Source organism: Oryza brachyantha, chromosome 7, assembly GCF_000231095.2.
Source record: "Oryza brachyantha chromosome 7, ObraRS2, whole genome shotgun sequence".
In the NCBI taxonomy this organism is placed as follows: domain Eukaryota; kingdom Viridiplantae; phylum Streptophyta; class Magnoliopsida; order Poales; family Poaceae; genus Oryza; species Oryza brachyantha.
The window spans coordinates 457,764-481,963 of NC_023169.2; the positions used below are offsets into that span (position 1 = coordinate 457,764).

Genomic DNA, 24,200 nt, shown 5'->3' on the forward strand with positions numbered 1-24,200 from the left:
AAAAAAGTCTATTTATAAATAAAAAAATTATGAATAAAACTTTTATATACGTGTTTTTATAAAAAACTAAACTATAATAAAAAACTGTAAAATAAACTCTAACTTAAAAATTCAAATTTTGGTAAGCATAAATATAAGCGAAAAGATAAGAGCGGCAGAGTTTGCATTATGGTAAAAAAGAAAGAAAAGAAAACGTGATTACCGACAAAAACAGAGAATTTTACCGTGCGAGGTTACTGTGGTAAGGCAGTGCATATATTTGTCTGAGACTCGAGACAAATTCACCGGGGTAACTTCAGTTTCGTGATTTCTGCTGCTCATCCGTAACTGTATTAATTACTCATAGCTGATTGTTTATGGAGATGATAATTAAACTTTACAGTAGTACTTGCAGTCCTGTGCAATTGAACTACTCAATCATTCTATGATGATCATCTATGGATACTAACTGAATAATTAGGACATGAATGGAGCCAGGGAAAGAAGCTATTATTTGAATTGGTTTAGAAGCAAAACCCTTTTCTTTCTCTCACAAATACATTCTTAAATCACCAAAAGTATTCGTAGATCTCCGTATAAGAAAAGGCAAAAAGCCATATAAGCCGTGGTGGTGGTTGTGAAAAATATATATATTGTCGACTTATACTCAATATTGATATAGGCAAGACGACAAACGTTAGTTGATTGTGACAACACGATCATCATATGAAAATCCAATTCAGTGGAAAGCTTTCTGCAAGGTTGGCCTAATAAATACTAGCTTAGGTAGCTCTAATCATAAAATAAACAGATAATGGTGAAAAGTTCAAACAACTAGCTGCACATATATAAACAACTACCTGCACATATAGAAACAACATGCTCAACCATTGTTTACAGGCAAATATACCTTTCAAACAGGAGTAAAAAACAAGAGCTTCCACACATTTCAAATAAAAATACTTGTGCAAGCCCCATTTGGAGAGTAAAGTTTAACAAAAAGCTGCATGAAGCAAATTAAATTCTCAAACAATCAAATCAAAACACAATTGTAGAAAAAAAAAGCAGATGTTTAAACCTGGAAGTGAGGAGATCCAGCCATGAGGTCAATGAAAGGCGAGGAGACAGGCAGGAAGAGGGCCATGTGAGGAGATGCCGCGCCATTTGCCCCTTTGTTTCCGACAATGCCACTGAAGTTGAGCAGTATCTTCATGGCACTCAACTGCACTAGTGTTGTATGCTGGTCACTTACATTAGTGAGTAATGTGTGTAATTTTCTTCTCTTCTCCCCAGCTAACTTCAGCTAGCTTTCTTAATTGCTACCTCCATTTTTCTGCTCTCATCATGTCATGTGGTTGCTTCTGCTACCTACTGACCTGTGTTGTTCTTGCTGGTATGTGATCTGCTAGCTGAAGGACACCACTTTGGCTTTGCTTTGTCACATGCAATTTTCAGACTTTTTATTTCTCCTTTATTGACAACACAAGGCAACTGATTGCTCAATGCTCACTCATAATGCTGCCAAAGAGAGATCGAGAGCAGAGGCTGTTTCGAATTCCAAGTGCTCTGACGATTACTGAACTGTAACGTCTGTGTTTGGATCCTCTGCACATTATTCGGTCTTGTACTTTGGCTTTAAAGCCCGTTTGCAATGCAGAAATCGTGTGACGAAACAGTTGAAGTTTCAGGTTCATGGTTCAAGCAGCAGTAAATTAAGATGGGATTCATGCCTGAAAATTCTATCCTTCCCGGAAGGCCAGAAGGTTTAATCCTGAATTTCTTAAAGCGTATGGCTAGACCATTGTAATATCATATATTTTTTTAGAGAATCTTATCTTAAAATCCATTACCCTAAACAGTGGTGGAATCAGAAAAAAAATTTAAGAGTAGGGCTAAGCTAATATAGTTTTAACTTTTTCTGAGCTTTGTACGGTGATTTCACATAATTAAGAGAATTATGGACCTAGGCCTAGGCTTGGTTCCGCCACTAACCCTAAGTGCTTCCGGAATATAATTATTTTTAGAATTCAAATTTTGTGCCAAAATATAAGTATTGATATATTAATTATTCCAATTATTCAAATGATTCAGAACCAATCGGGTGATTGAAAATGAAATCTGATAAATTAAAAAATTAAAAAAAATAATTACTAAATTGACTAAAATAAAATCTTTTGATCTCACCCTACCCTTTCTTTACCAAATAACATAAAAGTGATTATGTTTTGAAGCGGAGATTCTAGTATCTTAGATCGGTTATTAGTTGGTTTTGAAATTCCCTGAATTTTGCATAAAATTTGCATGGGCCAGCATAAGGCCCGGCCCACTTTGGCCGCTATGATAAAAGTTGGCGAGGCCGAGGCCGAGGCCGGCGTGTGGCGCGGCATCTTGTTCTCGACCTCCGGTGAGGTCTCTTCGTCTCCCACTCCTCCGGTGAGCAGCAGCCAGCCAGCCGCCCAGCCTTTGCCTTCCTTTGTTCTCGATTCAATTCGTCATCAGATCTCATGGTGAATTCAATCAAGTTGAGTTCTTGCTGCCCTAATCTATCTGTTCCTGGGCCGCTGGTAGGATTCTTCATTCTTGGTTGGTTGCTGGAGATGTCGGATTCGGAGGAGCACCACTTCGAGTCCAAGGCGGACGCCGGCGCCTCCAAGACCTAGCCGCAGCAGGCCGGCACCATCCGCAAGAACGGCTACATCGTCATCAAGAACCGCCCGTGCAAGGTCTCCCCTTTTAATATATCTCTGAATTTGTTCTTGTGATAGTGCTTGCTACGACTTGCATGTAAATTTGCTTTACTGTATGACGAATTGCATCTAACTGTATTGTATGGTTTGCAGTCTGTTTGGTTAATGGAATTTGTAAACAATTTGCCTTTGCTGTTCATACTTTTTAGATTATGGATGTGTTAAAGATGGGAATAATTAACTTTTTGTCACTCAAAGAAATGGTGCTAACATATTTGCCACTGGGTCTATATGTCATAGACACATAAGGATCCACATGTCATTGACAGCAGGTGGCAAATATGTTAAGTGTTATTTTTAAGAGTGGCAAAAAGTTAAATGCCCCCAGCCCTATTCGTTTTAAAGGAATTGCAAAGAAAAAGTATAGGAATATGAAATCATGTGAACTGTATAAGGAAAACTATAGGAAAGTTTACTCTCTCTCCACTATTGAGGGCAAAAGATAGGAAAAAAAAAGAATCCACTCCAACCTTATTTCACAATACTAGAGAAAAAATTCCTATGTTTCTTAATCCTATAGGTTTGTATATGAATTTCTATCCTATTCTTATGTTTTTTCTATTCCTATGTTTTAGAAATCCTATGAACCGAATAAATCCTAAAGGTGTAGGTGTTACATCCACTACTAATGGACTTTTTTATAGATGTGGATAGATGCACCGTACCATGTATAGGTATACTTGTTAAAGCTATAATTTTATTTGCATCTTGTATGAGTTTTGACGCACGAGGCCTTGATGCACCTGGAATTTCCCCAATTGGCTCACTTGCTTCTGTTATGGCCTGTCTTTGGTTGATGTTTCGTAGATGAAGAAAAGCTTCTGAATTTATTCATGGAATCTCTTCCACTATGTAATCTCTGCCTTTTCTCTGTTGGACGTTTTATGAAGTTTTGTTCATGTTCTGAGTTATTCATGTTATATACCAGAATTTGGATACATTTCAAGATGTATTACAGAATTAACTTTGTTTTGATGTTCTCTGGCTGATGGAAAGCTTCTGAATTGTCTCCCTTTCTTGAGATATTCTCTAGAACTTAAAGAATACATTTCGATAATTCTTAATGAGGCATAGTCTGGCTTATTTCTCGATAGAAAATGCAATGCAGAGATAACTTTGTATGTTTGGAAAGAAACTATTTGTTTCCTTGTGTTTTTAATTAATAATTGGCATATCCATGGTGAGTTAATCATTCAGTAATTCACTGACTGTGTTGTAGTGACAGTTTATCTACCGGGCAATGGATCTCTTTAACTAAGTTAATAACCTCCGCCTTTCCTCTGTAGGATGTTTTGTGCAGTTTTGTCCATGTATAAATGTATTGACTTGTTCATATTATTTACTAGAATTTGATCGCATGTTGCCTACTGAATTATGGCTTTCTAATTAGACAGCTGATGGCAAAAATGACATTTTCCCTGATTTGTGTTTTATTTGTGCATCTGATGGACAAATTGTCATTTTTTGACCCATTATTTTCATGCTTATATAACTTTACAACTTTATTATAGGTGGTTGAGGTCTCTATTTCCAAGACTAGGAAGCATGGTCACGCAAAGTACCACTTTGTTGGTATTGACATTTTCAATGGAAAAAAATTTGAAGATATTGCACCCTCGTCTCATAACTGTGATGCAAGCTACATTCTTGCATCACATTCATATCATTCTCTGCTTTTTTTCATTCAATTTTTTATGTTATCCACGTATCATGCGGGTGTCGTATGTTGATCGCACTGATTACAAGCTCATTGACGTTTCTGAAGATGGATTTGTATGTTTTATTTCCGTCTTTGACTTGCTCTTTTTAGTTGAAAGCTTATCTAATTTATAACATGGTAATGACATTTTATAGTTGAGTTTTTTGACTGAGTGTAGCAATACTAAATATGACTTAAGTCTTCCCACCAATGATACTCTGACTAATCATATCAATGTTCTGACCAAAACTCTCCATCATTGATGTCTGCTATCTCTTCACATCAAACAATTATAGAAGTTAGAAGTCCATGTCTTCTTGAAATGAAATCAAATATAAAGTGCAGAAGATCTTAGTCTTTCTTTTAGAGAAAACAACAATATGACTTAATATTGTGTTGCTAACGGGTTGAGCTTAATATAGTTGCTTAAACACCAACGACACTATAGGCTAAAAGCTTGATCAACTCAAATTGTCTCAAATTGTTTGCATCCAATTTCTCAATAGGGGTGGGTATGTTATAAGCATTGACTAGTATAGTTCATATATTTAAAGCCAAGCCAACTTGGCTATATATATGTATTGGCTGTTATGAATTCATTAAATTATTGGGTAGAAGATTTTTGGAATGGGTAAACATGAAACAAGTGTTTCTCCCGCATGTGTGTAATGTTTTCTTCCCTTTAGGAAGGGCTAGAAGCGACGTCGTCAAACGGGTATATGCATACTCTAAAAAAGATACCAGCGATACAACACCAAGACTCCATGAACCACCCCATACAATCTCGTCGACTATATCGACGTCTAGTTATAGGCAGTTATAGGTTAGTATAGTTACGTAAATAGTTTAAAGTCAAATTATTCTAAATCTTATATTTGTGTACTTCAATCGACCAGAGTAGATCTGTTACACATCATCAATCATCAGGGAGGCCGAACAATTATAAAAGCCACGTCTTCTCATCGCTATAGATAACGTATCCAACGACAATACCTGAGGAGCTACACATAAAAACAATGTCTCTATCATGCAAATATGTGCTAACTCTCATCATGCAAATATGTGCGCTTACAAAGTTATATTTTATGCATGTGGATAAAGATTGTCATCATGCAAATATGTGTTAACATTGTCTCATCATGCAAATATGTGCTTATAAAGTTAGTTATATTTTATGCATGTGGATAAAGATGGGAAGCTAATGCTTGTATAATGTAGTTGATAAATAGAATTAGGACTATCTATTATTTAGAGCATAGTAGGTGTGTGATTTAATTTTTAAAGATCATCCTATTAACTCAACATTATACAAATTTTACACTATACAATTGATCACATATTTACCCTATCACATCTATATATAATATGAAAGTAGTCCAATTAAAGTGTAGAATTTTTTCTCTTTTTTTTAGAGAAAACAGTAGTATGGCTTATTATTGTCATATAATATGATAATAATATATTTGCATTATACAGTTATATACACATGCTAAATATAATTTTTTTGTTTCTGGTTCTTATCGTTATATTTTTATTCCGATATCGTTATCACTTCCAGGTTACCGATCAGATTTCGTTTCCCGGAACAAAATATGGTAATGGAAATAGGAGAGGGAATTCCGACCATTTTCATCCCTAAATGTATCTATATTTTCTCCATTCCTATATTTTCTGCTTTTGTCTTCTTGAAAGAGAGATACTACCTTCGTCCCATAATAACTTCATTTTTTGATTTTTCTGTATCTAAAGTTTGACTATTCATCTTATTTGAAAAAATTTACACAAAACTTAAAAAATTTAGTCACGTGTAAAGTATTATTCATGTTTTATTATCTAGTAACAATAAAAATATTAATCATAAATAAATTTCAAATAAGACGAAGAGTCAAAGTATTATATCTAAAAACTAAAAATGATCTTATTTCAGGACGGAGGTAGTATATTCTCTTCTTCTTAAGTAAGTCTAATCAATCTACTCTCTCCTTTTGTACTATTATAAGTAACTTCAGATTTATTTTAAGTCAAATATCTTTTAAGTTAAACCAAGTTTATAGAAAACAAATACTAACATCTATAAACACCGAATTAGATTTATTAGAACCACTATTAACTATGTTTTTATATTTTATTTATTTTCTGTTAGAAATATTGCTACATAATAAATTTGGTTAGATTTAAAGATATTTGACTTAGAAAAAACCAAAGTGACTTCGTGCATGTTTGGTTCTCCATAATTTTTTTTAGTCCCTGTTACATCGAATGTTTGGACACTAATTAGAAGTATTTAATATAGATTATTAATAAAACTCACCCCATACTCTGTACTATTTCGCAAGACGAATCTATTGAGTCTAATTAGTCCATGATTAGCGAATGTGATGCTATAGTAAACATTTGCTGATCATGGATTAACTAGGTTTAAAAATTTATTTAATGAAATAGCCTTTATTTATGTAATTAGTTTTATTATCAATATATATTTAATACTCCTAATTAACGTCCAAACATTCAACGTGACAAGGGACTAAAAAAATCTCTGGATCCGAACAACCCTTACCATGTTTTAGATATGAAAGAAGTAGTTTTTACGGTGTAAAGCAATAGAACAATAAGGCCCTGGTTAGTTCCCAAAATCCCATTGAATCTTTGGACATATAAATAAATCAATAAATATACGTGAACATTAAAACTAATTACACAGTTATGGTGGAAATTGTGAGACGAATCTTTTGAGCCTAATTAGTATATAATTAGCCATAAGTGTTACAATAACCAACATGTGCTAATGATAGATTAATTAGACTCAAAAGATTCATTTCGTGGCTTCTAGACGGAATCTAAACTTTATTTTGTAATTAGACTACGTTTAATACTTTAAATGTGTGACACTACGCATACGCATTGATGTGTCCTCTCTTAAAAAAACTTTTACAAGGCCTAATTATTCGGTCAACAGTACTAGCGAGTGTACGGAGACGATAAATCAAATTTTGTTGGGCCAAAGTTCACAAACTCTTTTGGTTGGACAACATAGCTATTGCTGCGTACAAGGCGACAGTAAGGACATGCACTATGCTTTGACGTGGTGCGTGGCTTTAGCCCGCCATGTTAGAGCTAGTCTGTCAAATCACCATGCACCGTGTCCCAGCAGGGGTGCACGTACCCTGCAGAAGAATTAGTGGCTTTGTTAGAATGAAGCCCAAAATATAGGAGAGAAAGTACGAGAGAGGAGAGAAAACGCCGGAGATTGGAGCGGCCAGGGCCTCGCTCCGCCGCCGCTGATCTTGCGCCGCCCTCTGCCAAGCTCGTGTCGATGCCGCCCTCCGCCGAGCTTGCCGTGCCGACGCCGAGCTTGCCTTGCCGCTGTGAAGCCCCGCCTTCCAGATCCGAGGCGGAGATGTGACCACCAAGCTCCGTCGCCGTCGACGCGCTACCAGCGCCGTCGTGGGCTGCCGTAGGCCTCCCGGCAAGCTCTCCCCCATTGGGAGAGGAGAGCGATGAGAAAGAGAGGGACAGGAGAGAGAGCAGGAGGGGATGGAAAAGAATTAAAAATGATAATATTTTTTCATGGGACCTATTCGCATCTCCATGCACCGTAGGGTGTGTAGCTTCATCCCACGTGATATCTCCTTTTTTCTAAGGGAGTGGCTTGCATAGTGTATGCCCTAGGCATACATAGTGATGTGTTTACCTTGTGTTCTCCATCGATGGTGACGAGACGACCCTAAAAGGATGGCAGGCAAAGTTTTTGACTAATTAATCTATAATTAAAGCATGTTTACTATAGCATCACCTAGCTAGGCTAATCATGGATTAATTGGGCTCAATAGATTCGTCTTGTGAATTAGTCCAAGATTATATATGAGTTTTATTAATAGTCTACGTTTACTATTATTTATAATAAATATTCAAACATAGAACTATGGTCTCAAACACCCTCCCGAGCGTTCCACTTTTCAGTTTGCACAGGGCATAGAGTGGCAGGAAGGATCAAGCTGCCTTCACGTCGTAGTACGTGTTTGCTTGCAGGCGTTGGCGATTAATGCTTTTTGGGCACCCATCCTCCTGATGCCGATGCTGGCGCGTCAGCTCCTACGTACAATGCCTTCACAAGACCAAATTGACTTGTTTCATCAGTTTCTTTAATTTCTCGATGAGTCAGACCACTTACCGTTTTAGCTTGTCTGCGATAACGAGACAGCTAAACTTCAAGTTCGTTGCTGCTTGTTTTCTCGATCAGGAGAGCCTTTGTTGAGCGGTCAGGTTTTTCTTCGATCGGCTACCTGCTTTGATGTCGCGACGACCATGTGCATGCCTTGTGAAAGAGGTCCGGATTCTGTGCCCAGCTGATGAGGCTCTGCCGTTGCAGCCATTGCCAATCTTTCTCGTCTCGCTGTACGCGAGGTGCGCCATGTCGGGCCGCCGTGTCGAGATTGATCCGAGGCATCATGTACGTACGCCGCCAGGGAGGAGGCGTGCATCCGCGGCCTCGGCGGAAGACGACGACACTACACTAGCGCCATGCATGTAGTTGGCGACGAGCTCGGGGCGAGGTTGACCTTAGGTGCTGTTTAGTTCCTAATTTTCTTTTTTTCCGTAAACATCACATCGAATATTTGCACATCTTCATAGAGCATTAAAGCATTAAATATAGATGAAACAAAAAACTAATCATACAGTTATAGCTTTTGAGACTAATTACTTAATGATTAGCCATAAGTGCTACGGTAATCCCCAAAAAATTCTTTTCCCTAACCAAACGTCCTCTTAGTTCACAAAAAGATAATTTTTAGGTCTCACATCGAACGTTGGACCGAATATCGAAAGATGGTTTTAGACATGAATGAAAAAAATAAATTCCATAGCTCGCATGAAAACCGCGAGACGAATCTCTTTCGCCAAATTAATCTATCATTAGCACACGTCGTTTTATGACTAATCATGCACTAATTAGGCTTAAAAGATTCATCTCACGATTTGTTCCACAACTATACAATTATTTTTTATTTCATCTATATTTAATGCTTCGTTTAGTTATTCAAAGATTCGATATGATGTCTTTAGAAAAAAATTTAGAAACTAGACTGGGCCTTACATTATGATAGGAGTAGCTTTTTAGAGGGCACAGAGTAATTAATTAAATATAAAACATTAAAAATTGAATTTTAAATAGTTTCGTTATAAAGTTTCTAAAAACATACTGCTAGGAAGAGGCTCGTACTAAACCAGTAAATATACCTTGAGTTCGTTTCAGCCGTTTTAGTTGAGCAAATTACCTCATACAAAATAAAATAAATCATTAATGCATGACTAATTACATATTAATTATTTTAAACTTAACAATTGGGTTTATTTGATTTTTAAGCGATTTTCTTATAGAAACTCGGAAAGCTGGTAACTTAAAACGAGCGATTGAACTCGCCCTAATATCCATATTGCGGTTGAAAGGCATTTTTTTTTTGGAGGTAGTAGATTTGAATTGTGAATTGGAATTGAACACCATTGCAGATATGTTTTGTCTGGTTTTCATGGCTATAAATACTTGAGATTGTATATCTGGCTATCGTAGTTTATACATGAATAATTTGAATCAGAAACTGAAATGTGCTTCAATGCTACACATTTACACGTGCATTTACTCGCCTTAACACATGTAATTAGTCGAAAAAGAAGGAAATGAATTTTGTTTTTAAATTTCAAACAGAAGAGTTTCCATAATTCCCTTTTGGCGAAACTTGAAAAATTATCCTGAAATTTTGGGTCCTATCCGGCTTGTGATTTGAATTTGTTAAAACCAAGAGTCAAAACCCAAAACAGTACCAAAAAAATAAAATAAAAGCTGCTGCTGCCGCCGCCGTTGCTAAGAAACAAACCACTGATCTTTTGCTTTTGCTTATGATTATAAGTTAACATCTAAATTTTTAACTTTAAATTTAAATTTGATCTTAAGTCTTTATCATAATTTGTTTTTCGGCCTCTGTTTTTCGTTGCACATCCCCTTATCTGTTCCATGTCATCTAAATAGTTATAAAAAAAGATAATTTTATGAAGATAAATTAATACTAAATATACATGCATGTTTAAACATAACTTCTGTAATCTGTAAGAAAAGATAACAAACATAACTGGGATTATACATATAAGTTTAATTTACTGCTTTTGTTACGGATAGAAAAGTCATAACTGAGCGTGGAGTGGTATATTTTATATTAATCTATCTTAATATTCTTTTAATATTTTAGTGACTACTTAAATACTATGCAATAGACGAGAGAAAATTTAAAATCCATTTCCGTCGGTATGTTGATTGGTTTCTTCATCGTGGAAAAAAAACAAACCCTCCAACAAACCCAAGAAACCCAGGAAGAAGGCAAGAAGAAGCACAACACGCCGGCGCCGCGCCATGGTCGCCACCGCCACCCCCGTGTCCACGCGCCTCCGCCGCTCCACCGGCACGCACGACGAGTACGTGGTGTGCGTGGGCCGCCGCCAGGTCGTCGCCACGGTCACCGCACACGCGGGCGCGGCGCGCCGGTGGCTGCATACCACGAGGTGGCGCCACCGCGGCCGCCTCCACTCCGACTGCGGCTTCACCGTCGGCATGGGGGTGCAGTGGAACCCGAAGTTCCGCGCGCCGGAGGGCGGCGCGGACCCGCGGTCGGGCACGCTGCAGCTGTGCGTCGGCCACCGGTGCCTGGTGTTCCAGATCGCGCACGCCAACGCCGTCCCCGCCGTGCTCCGGCGGTTCCTGGCCGACACACGCGTCGTCTTCGTGGCCTACGGCGTCCGCTGCGACTGCCGCAAGCTGGAAGAGCACCACGGGCTGGAAGTCGCGCGCACGGTGGAGCTGCGGGGGCTGCCCAGCATGGGCAACACGTCGATGGAGCGCATGGCGGAGAAGCACCTCGGGTGGCACGGGGTCTCGAAGCCGAGGAAGGTGGGCACGAGCAGGTGGGACGCGCGCAAGCTGACCAAGGAGCAGGTGCAGTACGCCTGCGTCGACGCGTACGTCACCTTCCGCCTCGCCGTCCACCGCGACGCCGGCGACGACATGTCAGCCTGAGCCCACGGCCGCGACGGTGAGACCCACGAACAGTTAGTTACCCACGGTTGTTCTTACTTGGAACTAATCACAAGTGTCTTTTGGTGGATGGATGTGACAAGACAAGAAGTGTTAGTGGATCATCGCTTGCTTTTGGTAGATGCAGCGCTATGGATGAACTGCTCATAACTCATAAGTAGGAATATAATGGACATGTATATCTGAATTTGATGCATGTATGAAGAAACCGTCCCTTTGGTTTGTGGGTTATGGGCTAAGATTCAGAATGCTTTAATTTGTTCGATTCCTGTTATTTTTCTTCATCACTTTATGTGTGCGTGTGTGTTTGCATTGGACGTAATTAAGAAGTGCGGCCAACCTTGTGTTCTATCTGGTCTGGACATTAGTTCACACTCTTCATGAATGGACATATGGTATATGCTAACTGTTGGTCAAGTGCCAGAATTGTTTGATGTTAATTCTGATATGACCTTGTGATCACAAGCTTAATTTGCTTATATTGTTTCAATTCAGTGACTGCAAGAGGTACAGTAAGTGGCATTGGCATTCTGGTAAATCCAGTTTTATGAGGCCAAGTTCATCATTGCCTTGTGGCAGTTATGCATGCTGCAACATGCAAAGAAGTTTACGCATAATTATGGCATTGATGGTGTTTTGCATTGGCACTGGATCATGGATGGAAGTAGTCACCAGAGTATCAGTTTGCTTTCTTTTTGTAAATTGAACAACTGTAGGCCCATAAGTAGGTGGAAATGTATATCTGAATTTGATGTACGGGAGAAGAAATTAAGCCTGTTGTTTCTGAAATTTGATTCGGAGTCTCTATTTCTCTCTCTTGATGGGACTAGCATGGGAATGCGCCTAACTTTGTGTTTGTTCAGGTCTGGGCATAAGTTCAGACTCATCCTGGATAGTTGCATAAGCTAGCTTGAAGAATTGGCTGATAACTTGTTAGGAGGCTAGCAAATCTATAGATTCTGGATGTTAAACTAGCCATCTGATATGCACTTGTGATGAGCTTAATTTGCTTGAATAGTTTCTTTTCAGTGATTCTAGCTGGTACCATTGTTATACTGGTAAAACTAGTTCCCTGTCATTCTGTGGTTTAGTTTAGCATTACTTTGTCGCAATTATGAATGCAGCAGCAGACGAACATAATGACTATGTAGTAGCTGTATCATCAGGTATTCAAGTTACTTGCCTGGTTTTGGTACATGGGGCACAATAGCTGAACTGCTAGGGAAGAACTGGAAATATTTATGTTAATCTGATACTCCGAATTTCTGGTGCATGGAAGAAGAAACCCTTTTGGTTTCTGAAATTCGATTCTACGTTTAAGACTTACGGGTGGTTTAATTTGTTGACTTTCAACTCTTTTATTCGTGTGTTTGGAGTTTGAATGGAATTGGGTTGCTGGGGATGCATCATCTGCAAGCTCTAGTGTGCATACCAAAGTGTTACATTGTGCTCCATGAGTCCATGACTGACTGATATTGGAGATATTCATTGGGTCAGAAAGCTTTCTGCACAGGCTGGAGACTCAGATTTTTCATTGAGCTTTCTGCACAAGTTAATATAATGTTATCACCAGATTAACAGTCATGAATGCTAATTGGATGCAGTCAGGAAAAAAGTGAGCAAAATGAAGAAGCACTAAACAAAAACTTGCCATGCACCATTGCAGCTAGGTTCATAAAACAGGAATACTTTCTGAACTCCCCCACAAGTTTATTCATCAGTCTTCAGAGCACTGAAGCCCTTGTTCATCAGCAGTAATCATGTGCCAAAATTACTTGTCTATCCTCCGCCAATGTTCTTCCTCAAAAGATGAGACTTGATTGTTCGCATGCCCAGAAATTTTACACGATTCCGGGTGATACAAATTCAGCCATGGCCTGAACCTGAACCTGTTCAGTTGAGAGCTCGAGAGCTAGCCATGGCCATGGCCGTGGCGTGCAGAGGCGAAGGATCACCACCAGCTTCCAAGGCCTGATCGCGGAAGGTCTCCAGGTCTTGGTCCCTGTTCCTCATGGTGGACACGATGATCTCACTCCTCCAATCCTCGTAGCGCGGGAAGTCGCAGTACTTCTCCCCGAACTCGATATACTTCTGCTCATCCATGGCGCGCCAAATCAACACAAGAAAGATTCATCACGAGCAGTTCAGTTCAGGATATACCAGCGGTTCGATGCTGCCGAGCTCGTGCGTGTACTTCACCGGCACGCCGGCGGCCTCCCTGGCGCGGTGGTGCTCCTCCACGGAACGCGTCATCTCCTCCTCCGGCGGCAGCGACCTCTTCCCGGACAGCACCTGCGCCACCCACTTCCCCTGCGCCTCGAAGAACCACGGCGCCGGCACCTTCCTGGGAACGCCGACGAACGACAGCGACGGCGCCAGCGCCGGCGGGAACACGTGCTCGAACAGCGGCCCCACGCGGTTGTCGCGCACGGTGACCTCCCCGTCCGTCTCCAGGAACGGGAACGAGTAGACGTACCCGGTGCAGTACATCACCGTGTCGGCGACGACGCGCGAGCCGTCGACGAACACCACCGTCCCGTCCTCGCGCAGGTGTTCGATCCGCGGGTGCAGGTGAAGGTTGGCGTACTTGGCGAGCAGCTTGGACATCGCCGGCGTCGTGGCCTCCTCCGTGGACTTGGCCGTGAGGTGCACCTCCCTGGCGACGCCGATGAGCTCCAGCGCGATGTCCTTGCCGCTGTCGCCGCAGCCCACCATGACCACCACCTCGCCGCGGAACGGCTCAGGCAGCCGGTACGAGTGGCTGTGCAGCTGCCGTCGCCTCCACACCTCCATTCCTGTCCAATGGCGATGAGCTCAATGGATGCATGCATCACTTGCTCTCTGAATCAAGCAAATACGTGTGTGTACCTTTGATGGTTGGAAGGCTGGGCTGCGAGTAGTGTCCGGTGGCGACGACGACGGCGTCGAACACCTCTTCTTGAACTTCAGTGTCATCGCGCTCGCCGACGCGTACGGACCTGACCACCCATTTCGGCTCGCCGCCGGCGGGGCCTTGACGACGGGGCGCCATGGCGACGCGGAGGACCCTGGTGTTGAGCCGGACGGCGTCCATGAGGCCGAACGCGTTGCAGAAGTCCTTGAGGTAGAGGAACACCTCGCGGTGGCCGGGGAAGCGGCGCGGGTCGCGGCCGCCGCCTGAGCTGGGCACGAAGGGGAAGTCGGTGAAGCCCATGGACTCGCGGGGGCTGATGAGGCGGAGCGACGCGTACATGCTGCCGTGCACGCGCACCGGCGCCGGCGCCGCGCCGAGCGGGTCGTCGCCGTCGGTGCGCGGGTCGTACAGCCACTGCCCGCCCACGTCGCCGCCCTGCTCCAGCACCGTCACGGCGTGTCCTTCCCGGCGCAGCTCCCGCGCCGCCGCCAGGCCGGCCATGCCTGCCCCGACGACGCAGACATTCTTCCACTGCACCGGCAGCTTGCTGTCGCACATCATGGCGAGAACTTGCAAGACTCTCTCTAGAATGTCCATTTGTTTTTGTTATCGCTGCAATGGGCATATCTTTTTAATAAAAAAATCCGATAAGATAAACCAAGTGTGATATGCATGCAGTGTATATATATATATATATATATATATATATATAAAAGTTTAAATTTAATTTGCTCTGAGTAGCATATGGCTACACAATCACAATTGTACTTGTTGTTTTTGTCGCATGCAAAAGATGTCACACATTGATCTGTAGGCCTGGCTCCAGGTACTGCTGCCGTCGGGTCGGACGTCCCTCTCTCCCGTAGTGGTGCTTGTGCTTGCCTCTAGGACTGGTGCCTTCATCTCGAGCCGGTCTTTCCAACCACCTGAGGACATGTTTTGACTTCTTAGTCCTCCTCGTCTTCTGACAGTTGTGGAAAGAGAGAAATCGCAGGATCTTCGACTCGGCACTGTCCTTCGTCCTTGCGGTGAAGGAGCTGGTAGTCTCGGAAGGCCAGTTGTGGTCGGCCGCCGGTGTCACCAACTTTGGAGATCTATTAGGAGTGTAGAGCGGTCTTGCCCCCTCCTTCTCCTGGTGCTGTGCATTTATTCATAATCTCGTGTCTAGTTTAGTCGTCTTATTTTTATCTCTCGGGTCTGTGCCTTAAGTCTATCAGGTTTCAGGCGTCGTATACCAAAACTCTTTCCTTCTCTAATATATTGATGTGTAAATCTTTTGCGCATTCGGAAAAAAAAGAAAAAAACACATTTATATGTATTGTTGAATTTTTCCATTCTTTAAATAACTGTTTAGGTGTATCTTTTCGAGAGAGAATATACATATATAGGATTTTTTTTTTACAGTTGACAGACATTGGTTTCGTTTGATCCAAAGGCTTGGTAGTTGTCTTACCATACGAGAGGTAATTAGTCCTTGAGTAACCTCAAAATTACATTAATTAGGACTAATAGTGTGGAAAGGTCATTACTATTGTTTGCTAAATAAATCAAAAGCTAAGGGCATGAAGAAATCATACTATTATAGACTTTTATTTGATCGACAACACCAATAAGAATCTATTTTATGATGGTACGTACAAATGTAGAGTCAGGATCCGATCATAATAATCTATTTCCGAGCTGACTCCGCACCATTTCCGACATTCCAACAATCTGCATCGGAAAACATCCGCACCCGCTCCGCATCCGCTTAAAAATTATAATTTAGGATATGATATAACACTATCTGTCCAAATTTACTCCGTTAACATCCCTACTTGTGCAGTTGTGCCTACCGACACGGGCTAGATGATTTAAAACTCTATTCAAAAGAAATTTGCTTAAATTCATTAAATGTGCTGTAGGTGTAGTGAGAACTTTTGAGCCACTTTTGAATTTGAAGTTCAAACGTTATTTCTGATATTTTTTTAATATAACTGATTGTCCAAAGTTTAAATATATATATATATGGACTTTTAATCTAGCCTTTCGTATTGTATTCTACGGCACATTATTAAAATGTTCATTATGGATTTGTAATCTATCTGCATCAAGCGTGTTTTAATTTTTTTCTAAATAAAAAATGAATTAATACCTAATACCAACTACGGTTGATAATTACAAGAAAAAGGAATTATTTCCAAATCCCAGATAGGGTTTATAACTCCAAATGAAAACATGCCAAAGAGTCCCTTAGATCAAATATTTGGGTGGTCTACGTGATGTTTAAAACTATTGCTAAATTTAGTACTCCCTCCGTCCCTAAACGTTTGACGCCGTTGACTTTTTTATACACGTTTGACTATTTATCTTATTCAATTTTTTTATAAAATGTGTAAAGTTATATATATGCATAAAAGTATACTTAACAATAAATAAAATGATATAAAAACAATTATTAATTATGTAAATTTTTGAATAAGACGAATGGTCAATCGTGCATTAGAAAGTCAACAGCGTAAAACATGTAGGGACGGGGGTAGTTTATGATTTAAAAGGCTATGCATGTTTTATGTTTTACTAATTTATTAGGAGTTACCATGCTAGCAACATTTTCCTCTTAACCCAAAACTAACCTTAGTCAGTGAATTGCTGAGATTTAAACGCACTCTTACCTCCATGGTGGTAAGATGGAGTACCGTAAAAGATAATAATAATGCACAGTTTCACACAAGTTGTCCGTTGGTACCTATTTCGAATCATAGAAACGACCACTGAATCACTAATAGCGATCTTGAATCGAATAGAGAAAACAACCCTGTCAGTTTCTCCAATTCTACAGTCTTGTACGGGAATCTGTACAGTTGTACTATCCAAGTTTTGCAAGTTCGAAACAAATTCGAGGTTTATAGTGGGAATAGAACTTCAAATAGAAATGGAAACTGAGAATACTTGTTTAGATACCTGAACCTGAATATGTTCAGTTGAGAGGTATACATGGAAACGCCACATATACAGTAACACAGATATTAAAGGAGGAGTGCCTACAGGACAAGAGTCCAACAGGGACACCTAGCTGTTCCATCAAAAGGTGATCCCAACAAATCATAATCCAGCTGCGGTACTGACCGCTGTTAAGAGCAACTGATTCTAAAACTAATTGTGTATGCAGTACAGTTGCACACCATAGTTTGTTCTGAAGTAAAATGCCAGATCAAGCAAAAGCATAGCGGTCACTGGTATTGTGCTCGTTGATTTCACACAATGCTCTTGTTACCAAGCTGTAGATTTCCTTGAGAGAGGATTTCGTACATCAAAGCATGCAAATCACATACACAGTTATTACTCTGCATGGGTTAATAAGGATAATTTTAACATCTTTAAAAAATTACGTCGAGTTACCGAAATTTATACTTAAAATTTTATACCGGAAACTGTGGTGCCTCATAGTGTTTTCTATATGATAAAATTGTTTGGTTAATAAATATAGTTGTTTCAGCCATTTGTCAAGAACTGATGGCTCAAGGCCTCAAGCGGATCATGTAGTAGTACCTTGTCTTCTTCATCCACGGTGACGACCCTGAAAGGGTGCTGGGCCGAGTTTTTGATTTCACCCTGCAACTCGGACTCAAAGAATGGCGGAATCAAGCTGTGCATTATCATCGTCATATTCAACAAGTGTTTACTTGTAGACATGGGCGAATGCTCTCTTGATGATAATACTTGCTCGACCATTTGTCAATTCCTTCAGGTAGCATGATGGATTCGATCTCATGTAAGAAATTGATACAGACAATGTTCATCAGAAGAACAAAATTTCTTTGAGAGTTATATGTATGAGCTGTTTTTGGACAGCATGTTTTCGAACAGCTTGTAGCTCATCATTCTTTCTCCTTTTCTTAATGAGCAGGACCTAGTTGAGCGACTCCATTGGTTGCATCTCATCATCGAGCGTTTCCGTCTTGGACTCCATGTCGTGAAGGTGCAGCTTGTTAGAAATAATTCTTAGATCTAATCTTAGACTATACATGATCACCTATTTACTGTAGAATGAAACTCACTCTTCGGTCCATACAGTGTGTCTTAGGATGAATTGATGTTCTCGAGAGAGATTAAATAGTTATAATTACGCCGCCATTCATTTGAATAAATTGATGTTCTCAAGAGGGAGCCGATAGCTAATTATATCATTTATTTGGATGAATCGATGTTCTCAAGAGATAATTGTTTGTTAGGTCAGGTGGCTTACAAAATCCATGTGTATTTATGCAAATTATGATTCTCTAATCACGCTAACCCAATATATAATTGTTTTACTCCAATATCTCAATATGTTGTATATATATATTATGAATTTATATTGTGACAACTCACTAGTATTATATATAACAGCAGCAGTGTGCTAGTAATTCATCACATACTTGTGCAGAGTAGTTGCGCATGAATACCATCACTCTTGCATAGGAGTTGTTTATTTGATCATGTCATATTCCAATCTATTTCTTAAACTATATTCCAATCTATTTCTTAAACTATATTACAATAATAGTTCTTTCTGATAGGAAACTCTTCAATATATCTTCGGAGAATTGTTTGTGATGTACTCCACCCGAGCCTTGGCTAGATTCATATACTCCCTCTGTCACACATTACAAGGGATTTTGATTTTTTGTTTGTAATGTTTGACTACTCGTCTCATTCAAAAAATTTAAAAAATATTATTTATTTGTTTATTATTTTATTTATTATTAAAAGTAGTTGAATTATTACATATAAATTTTTATATTCGCACTAAATTTTTGAATAAGACGAATGGTTAAAAGTTACAAGTGAATAGCCAGAATCTCATATATACTGGGATAGAGGTAGTAGATGCTAACGAATCTAGACATATATATAAATTATATACATTCCTCAATTGATAAATTTAGGCAATGCTAGAAAGTCTTACAATACGAAACAAATATAGTACTACTTTATTTATATGATTTATATCTTATATTTGTGCAATTATTAGCATTCCACGTAATATTTTATATAGTTTTATATTTTGATTGTATAGATTATCTATACATTTTATAGTTTAATGCTAATAGAGCTGACCTAAAACTTAAGAAAAGTGATTAATATCTTCGCTTGTACATCTTCAATTAGTCTCAAAAATAAAATTTGAAGATAAGTCTTTGTCGGTGGTTTGAAACACAAATTAATAAGACGACCTCTTAGTTATTTCCAGAGATAGTGTATAATAAATGACAGTGTTCTAATGTGTTTGTGTTAAGATTATAAGGGTCTAAATAAATCATGCGGGTTTGGATTTATTTTATTGATTCAAACAATATGCTATGGAACATACCATAACTTTGCATATCTTCTCTTAAATAATAGAAAACTTTACCAACATACTTTGTTTTCATCTAATCTCTCAATATGTTGGGTATGGTTTATAAACGTTGACACCGCTAGCAGTGTTTTGTATGTTTTGTATATTTCTGATTGACTATATATATGTGTATATGTGTGAGCTGTTATGAATTCATCAAATTGATGTGTATGAGTTGATGGGAGTAGTTAAGCATGAAACAAAGCATTTTTCCATCACACCAATCATATGTTATCGGGGCTCCAGCATGATTTTAGTTGTTTAGAAAGGGGGAAGAGTTCTCCAAATTACTACAAGAGAATTGAATTTTGAATTTGTACTTTCTCATGAGATTCACACAAATCCAATCAGTTCAAATAACAAAAAAAAACATTGTTTTGTACCGAGCAGTAGAATCCCATACATAAAATTCACTTGGCAAAATCATGGAATTTGGATGAAGAGAAGTACATGCTTCGGGGTAAGTCTATCTAGTGAACATTCACGTGGATAGTTTTCTAGCGAACATTTTATTTAATTAGCATATATAAACTCTAGATATATAAACTTTACACGCATAAAATTTAAGTATATAAATTTTACATGTATAAAGTTTAAGTACATAAACTTTGTATATATATAATATAGATGTACAAACATATGGATTTTAAATTCAAAAATCGAATACGAGTTCGAATTGGAGTAAAAAATGTAAACTATATATATATATATATATATATATATATATAACATTGATAGTATAAACTTTGGCTTGTAGCAAAGGCAGTGACCAAACTAATATTTCTGCCAGTTATGGTTCGGACCCACTGTGCAGGTAACCAAACAACTACATTTTTTATATCTCATGCGAGCCAGAGTGGTACAGGCAACCAAACAGCCCCTAGAGATAACATGCCACCTCTTCAAGGAATACCTGGTCACTAGGCTGGTATGGCACGAAGTACTACATAAGACACCATACACTAACTTTAACCAGGGGAGGATACAACAAGAGCTGGTTGTTGTTAGAGGATTGGTGGGCAAATGTCATAAGAGCAATCCCAAAAGAGCATAAAGGTGGGGGCAAAATCACTGTTTCATTCTAGTATCGTGGGATATATTGAAGGAACGTAACAGCAAAATGTTAAAAAAAATAGACAACAGTTGGGGGTTAATAAATCACATCGCATATGAAATCGAAAATCATGCCCCTTCAACAAGGAAGCTATGGCGGGCACGTAAACTAGCATCTACCTCTCCGGGCAACTGAGGCCGCTATAGCTAGACCTACTACCCCCACTTTCTTTATTTTTAATTTTTTCCTGTAAATGGCATTTATCCCTTCTAATTAATATATTGACACCCCGTTGGGTCTTTAAAAAGATAGTATAAACTTTTAAAGAAAAGATATTATATGAAGGTCTAATCGCGCGAACGTTCGCTACATATTCTTTCTCTGCAGCTTGCAGCACACGGCTCTGGCGACTCGTCTATTACGGCCCAAGAAAAGCCCATTTTGTCGAGATTCGCCCTAAAAGCCCACATGTGTGCTGGGCTTTTTGTATTTCTCAAAATATTTTTACTCGCCGACACCATTCGTTTTTTTTTTTCTTCTTAATTTTCATTTTTTGCGCGCGAGGAGGAGGATAAGGAGCTCGGGAAGCCGCGCGCGCCACTCCTCCTCCGCCTCCCATGTCCGCCGCCGCCGTGCAGCCCGTGCTCCCTTCCTCCTCCTCCTCCTCCGCCTCAACCGGAGGTCAGCAGCATGGCATCCTCACCGCCGACCGCGTGGCGGGGCTGCTCACCGGCTACGCGACCCTCCGCCGCACCGGCGAGCTCCACGCCGCGGCGGTCCGCGCCAGCGTGGACGGCGACCGGGCGGTGGGATTCCGCCTCCAGCGCGCGTACGCCGCCTCCGGCCGCCTCGACCTCGCGGTCACGCTCCTCCGCCGAACGCAGGACCCCACTGCCGTGTTCTACACCTCCGCCATCCACGCCCACTCCTCCCGCGGCCTCCACCTCGCCGCGCTCGCGCTCCTCTCCGAGATGCTGAGTGGAGGCCTCCTCCCCACCTCGCACACCCTCTCCGCCTCCCTCCCCGCCTGCCACGGCCTCGCCCTTGGCCGCGCCCTGCACGCGTATGCCTTCAAGCTGGCGCTCACCGGCGACTCCTACGTCGCCACCGCTCTTCTCGACATGTACGCGCGGGCAGGCGACGCCGAAGCAGCGCGCGCCCTGTTCGACGAAATGTCCGACCCGCACATCGTGTCCGTCACGGCGATGCTCACCTGCTACGCCAAGATGGGGACGCTCGACGACGCACGCGGGCTGTTCGACGGGATGCCCCACAAGGACTTCATCTGCTGGAACGCCATGATCGACGGCTACACGCAGCACGGGAGACCGAACGAGGCGCTCCGGCTGTTCCGACGGATGCTGCGGTCAGGTGTTGACCCCGACGAGGTGACCGTCGTGCTGGCACTTTCTGCCGTCGCGCAGCTCGGCACGGCAGAGTCCGGGAAGTGGCTGCATTCCTACGTCAAGAACAGCCGGCGAGTTCGTCTCAATGTCAGGGTTGGCACGGCGCTCATTGACATGTACTGCAAGTGTGGCAGCTTGGAGGACGCCGTGTCAGTGTTCGACAGCATCGCCGACAAGGACATCGTCGTCTGGAACGCCATGATCAACGGCTACGCAATGCACGGACATAGCAGAAAGGCACTGGAGATGTTCCCGCAGCTCCGGGCTCAGAACCTCTGGCCAACTGACATCACCTTCATCGGCTTGCTCAACGCCTGCAGCCATTCTGGGCTTGTCGACGAGGGCCGCCAGTTCTTCCGATCAATGGAGGAGGAGTACGCCATTGCGCCCAAGATCGAGCACTACGGTTGCATGGTCGACCTCCTCGGCCGTGCCGGCCTCATAGAAGAAGCATTCCACCTCGTCCAGAGCATGGCGATCGCCCCCGACGCCGTCATGTGGGTGTCACTGCTCGCTGCGTGCCGGCTTCACAAGAACATGGCGCTAGGCCAGCAGATCGCCGACTACCTCGTTGCGGAGGGGCTCGCCAACTCCGGCATGTACATCCTCCTGTCGAACATCTACGCGGCGGTCGGGAACTGGGAAGAGGTCGCAAGAGTAAGGTCCATGATGAAGGCCAGCGGCATCCACAAGGAGCCCGGGTGCAGCGCCATTGAGATCGGCCGCAAGGTGTACGAGTTCGTCGCCGGCGACATGAGCCACGGGCGCAACGGTGAGATCTACGCCATGGTGGAGAAGATGAATGCGCTCGTGAAGGAGCAGGGGCACGTTCCTCGGACCGAGCTGGTGCTGCATGATCTTGACGAGGCGACCAAGGAGAAGGCGCTGGCCGTCCACAGCGAGAAGCTCGCCGTTGCGTTTGGGCTCATCAGCACGGCGCCCGGGGAGACGATCAAGATCGTCAAGAACCTGCGTGCGTGCTCCGACTGCCACGCCGTGTTGAAGCTGATGTCGAAGATCACCGGCAGGAAGATCGTGTTCAGGGACAGGAGTAGGTTTCACCATTTCGTCGATGGGTCCTGTAGCTGTGGGGATTACTGGTGATGCCGCCATGGCGTCTCATTGCTCATAGGGCTGGTTTGCTTTTCACATTGCCAGATCTTTGTACGCCTTAGAGTAGAAAAAGATAGAGAATTGATGTTCAGCTTTGCGCCAAAAATTAAGCCCAGACAGGGAAGGAAACGAAAGAAAATCAAGCTATGCCGCTCAAACTTCAAGTGTAATTCTAGGTATGCATCTTTGCACAATTTCATGCACCAGGAGCCAAAAACACCAGCCTAAAAACATCCATATTATAACCTGAAACAAAACACCAGCCCAAAGTGGCACAATCTGTCCCCATGGCAAGGATTAGTTGGCACACTCAATACCGATTAAAGAGTAATAAGGTAGTAAGTTACTCATTCCAGGATAATTCAAAGAGTTACAGGGTACTCGTTGTCTCATTCCAGAATTTAACAAAAGAGGTAACAGGGTACTCATTGTCTCATTCCAGAATTTAACTAAAGAGGTAACAGGGTACTCATTCCAGAATAACTAAGGAGTTGACATGCTACTCATTCCAGAAGCAAACTTGAACCAACTAATCAATGGTTTACTGAGCGACGCTTACGCTTACGCTTAAGCTTCCGTCTAGCGAGCTGGTCTGCTGGTTCATATATCGTCATGCTCCCATCACATTCTTGACGCAATTCCACATGGGTTCGTGGGTGAGAGAAGCTGATTAACTTCTTACACAAGGAGGTGCGCAAATTAACCGACGGGTCAAAAGTTATAGCAATCATCTTGAGATCAGTTGCCGATCTGAATAGTTGCCTCAGAAAAACAACTTCATGTTCCACTCCTTCGATGCCATATACTTCCACTTCTTCAAGAAGATCCAAGGAGATGCTCTCAGTTTTCCAGTCATTGGGCTGATC

General features: G+C 41.6%; 3 protein-coding genes and 1 pseudogene across 3 annotated transcripts; 3 read left to right on the forward strand and 1 right to left on the reverse strand.

The window, feature by feature from the left end:
- The first annotated feature begins 2,576 nt into the window (after positions 1 to 2,576).
- LOC102715320 lies at positions 2,577 to 4,509 on the forward strand (annotated as a pseudogene).
- A 6,319-nt stretch (positions 4,510 to 10,828) lies between these two features.
- On the forward strand, positions 10,829 to 11,488 carry LOC121054891 (Werner Syndrome-like exonuclease). Its single transcript, XM_040525822.1, has one exon. It carries the CDS (start codon positions 10,829 to 10,831, stop codon positions 11,486 to 11,488), a length of 660 nt encoding a protein of 219 aa, XP_040381756.1.
- Positions 11,489 to 12,967: 1,479 nt separating this feature from the next.
- LOC102715597 (flavin-containing monooxygenase FMO GS-OX-like 8) lies at positions 12,968 to 14,996 on the reverse strand. Its single transcript, XM_006658157.3, has 3 exons — positions 14,375 to 14,996; positions 13,667 to 14,301; positions 12,968 to 13,597 (listed from the first exon to the last, which is right to left on the reverse strand). The coding sequence occupies exons 1-3, from the start codon at positions 14,994 to 14,996 to the stop codon at positions 13,400 to 13,402; spliced, it is 1,455 nt and encodes a 484-aa protein (XP_006658220.3). The 3' UTR covers positions 12,968 to 13,399.
- Positions 14,997 to 21,385: 6,389 nt separating this feature from the next.
- On the forward strand, positions 21,386 to 23,797 carry LOC102715870 (pentatricopeptide repeat-containing protein ELI1, chloroplastic). Its single transcript, XM_006658158.3, has one exon. It carries the CDS (start codon positions 21,433 to 21,435, stop codon positions 23,323 to 23,325), a length of 1,893 nt encoding a protein of 630 aa, XP_006658221.2. The 5' UTR covers positions 21,386 to 21,432; the 3' UTR covers positions 23,326 to 23,797.
- The last annotated feature ends 403 nt before the right edge of the window (positions 23,798 to 24,200 follow it).

Bases quoted from the DNA above. Each gene is read 5' to 3' on its own strand.
- LOC121054891 (XM_040525822.1), top strand. From the start codon at position 10,829: ATGGTCGCCACCGCCACCCCCGTGTCCACGCGCCTCCGCCGCTCCACC.
- LOC102715597 (XM_006658157.3), bottom strand. From the start codon at position 14,996: ATGGACATTCTAGAGAGAGTCTTGCAAGTTCTCGCCATGATGTGCGAC. The intron at 14,302-14,374 runs GTACACACACGT...GCCATTGGACAG, and splicing joins CAGCCTTCCAACCATCAAAG to GAATGGAGGTGTGGAGGCGA. The intron at 13,598-13,666 runs GTATATCCTGAA...ATGGATGAGCAG, and splicing joins TCGGCAGCATCGAACCGCTG to AAGTATATCGAGTTCGGGGA.
- LOC102715870 (XM_006658158.3), top strand. From the start codon at position 21,433: ATGTCCGCCGCCGCCGTGCAGCCCGTGCTCCCTTCCTCCTCCTCCTCC.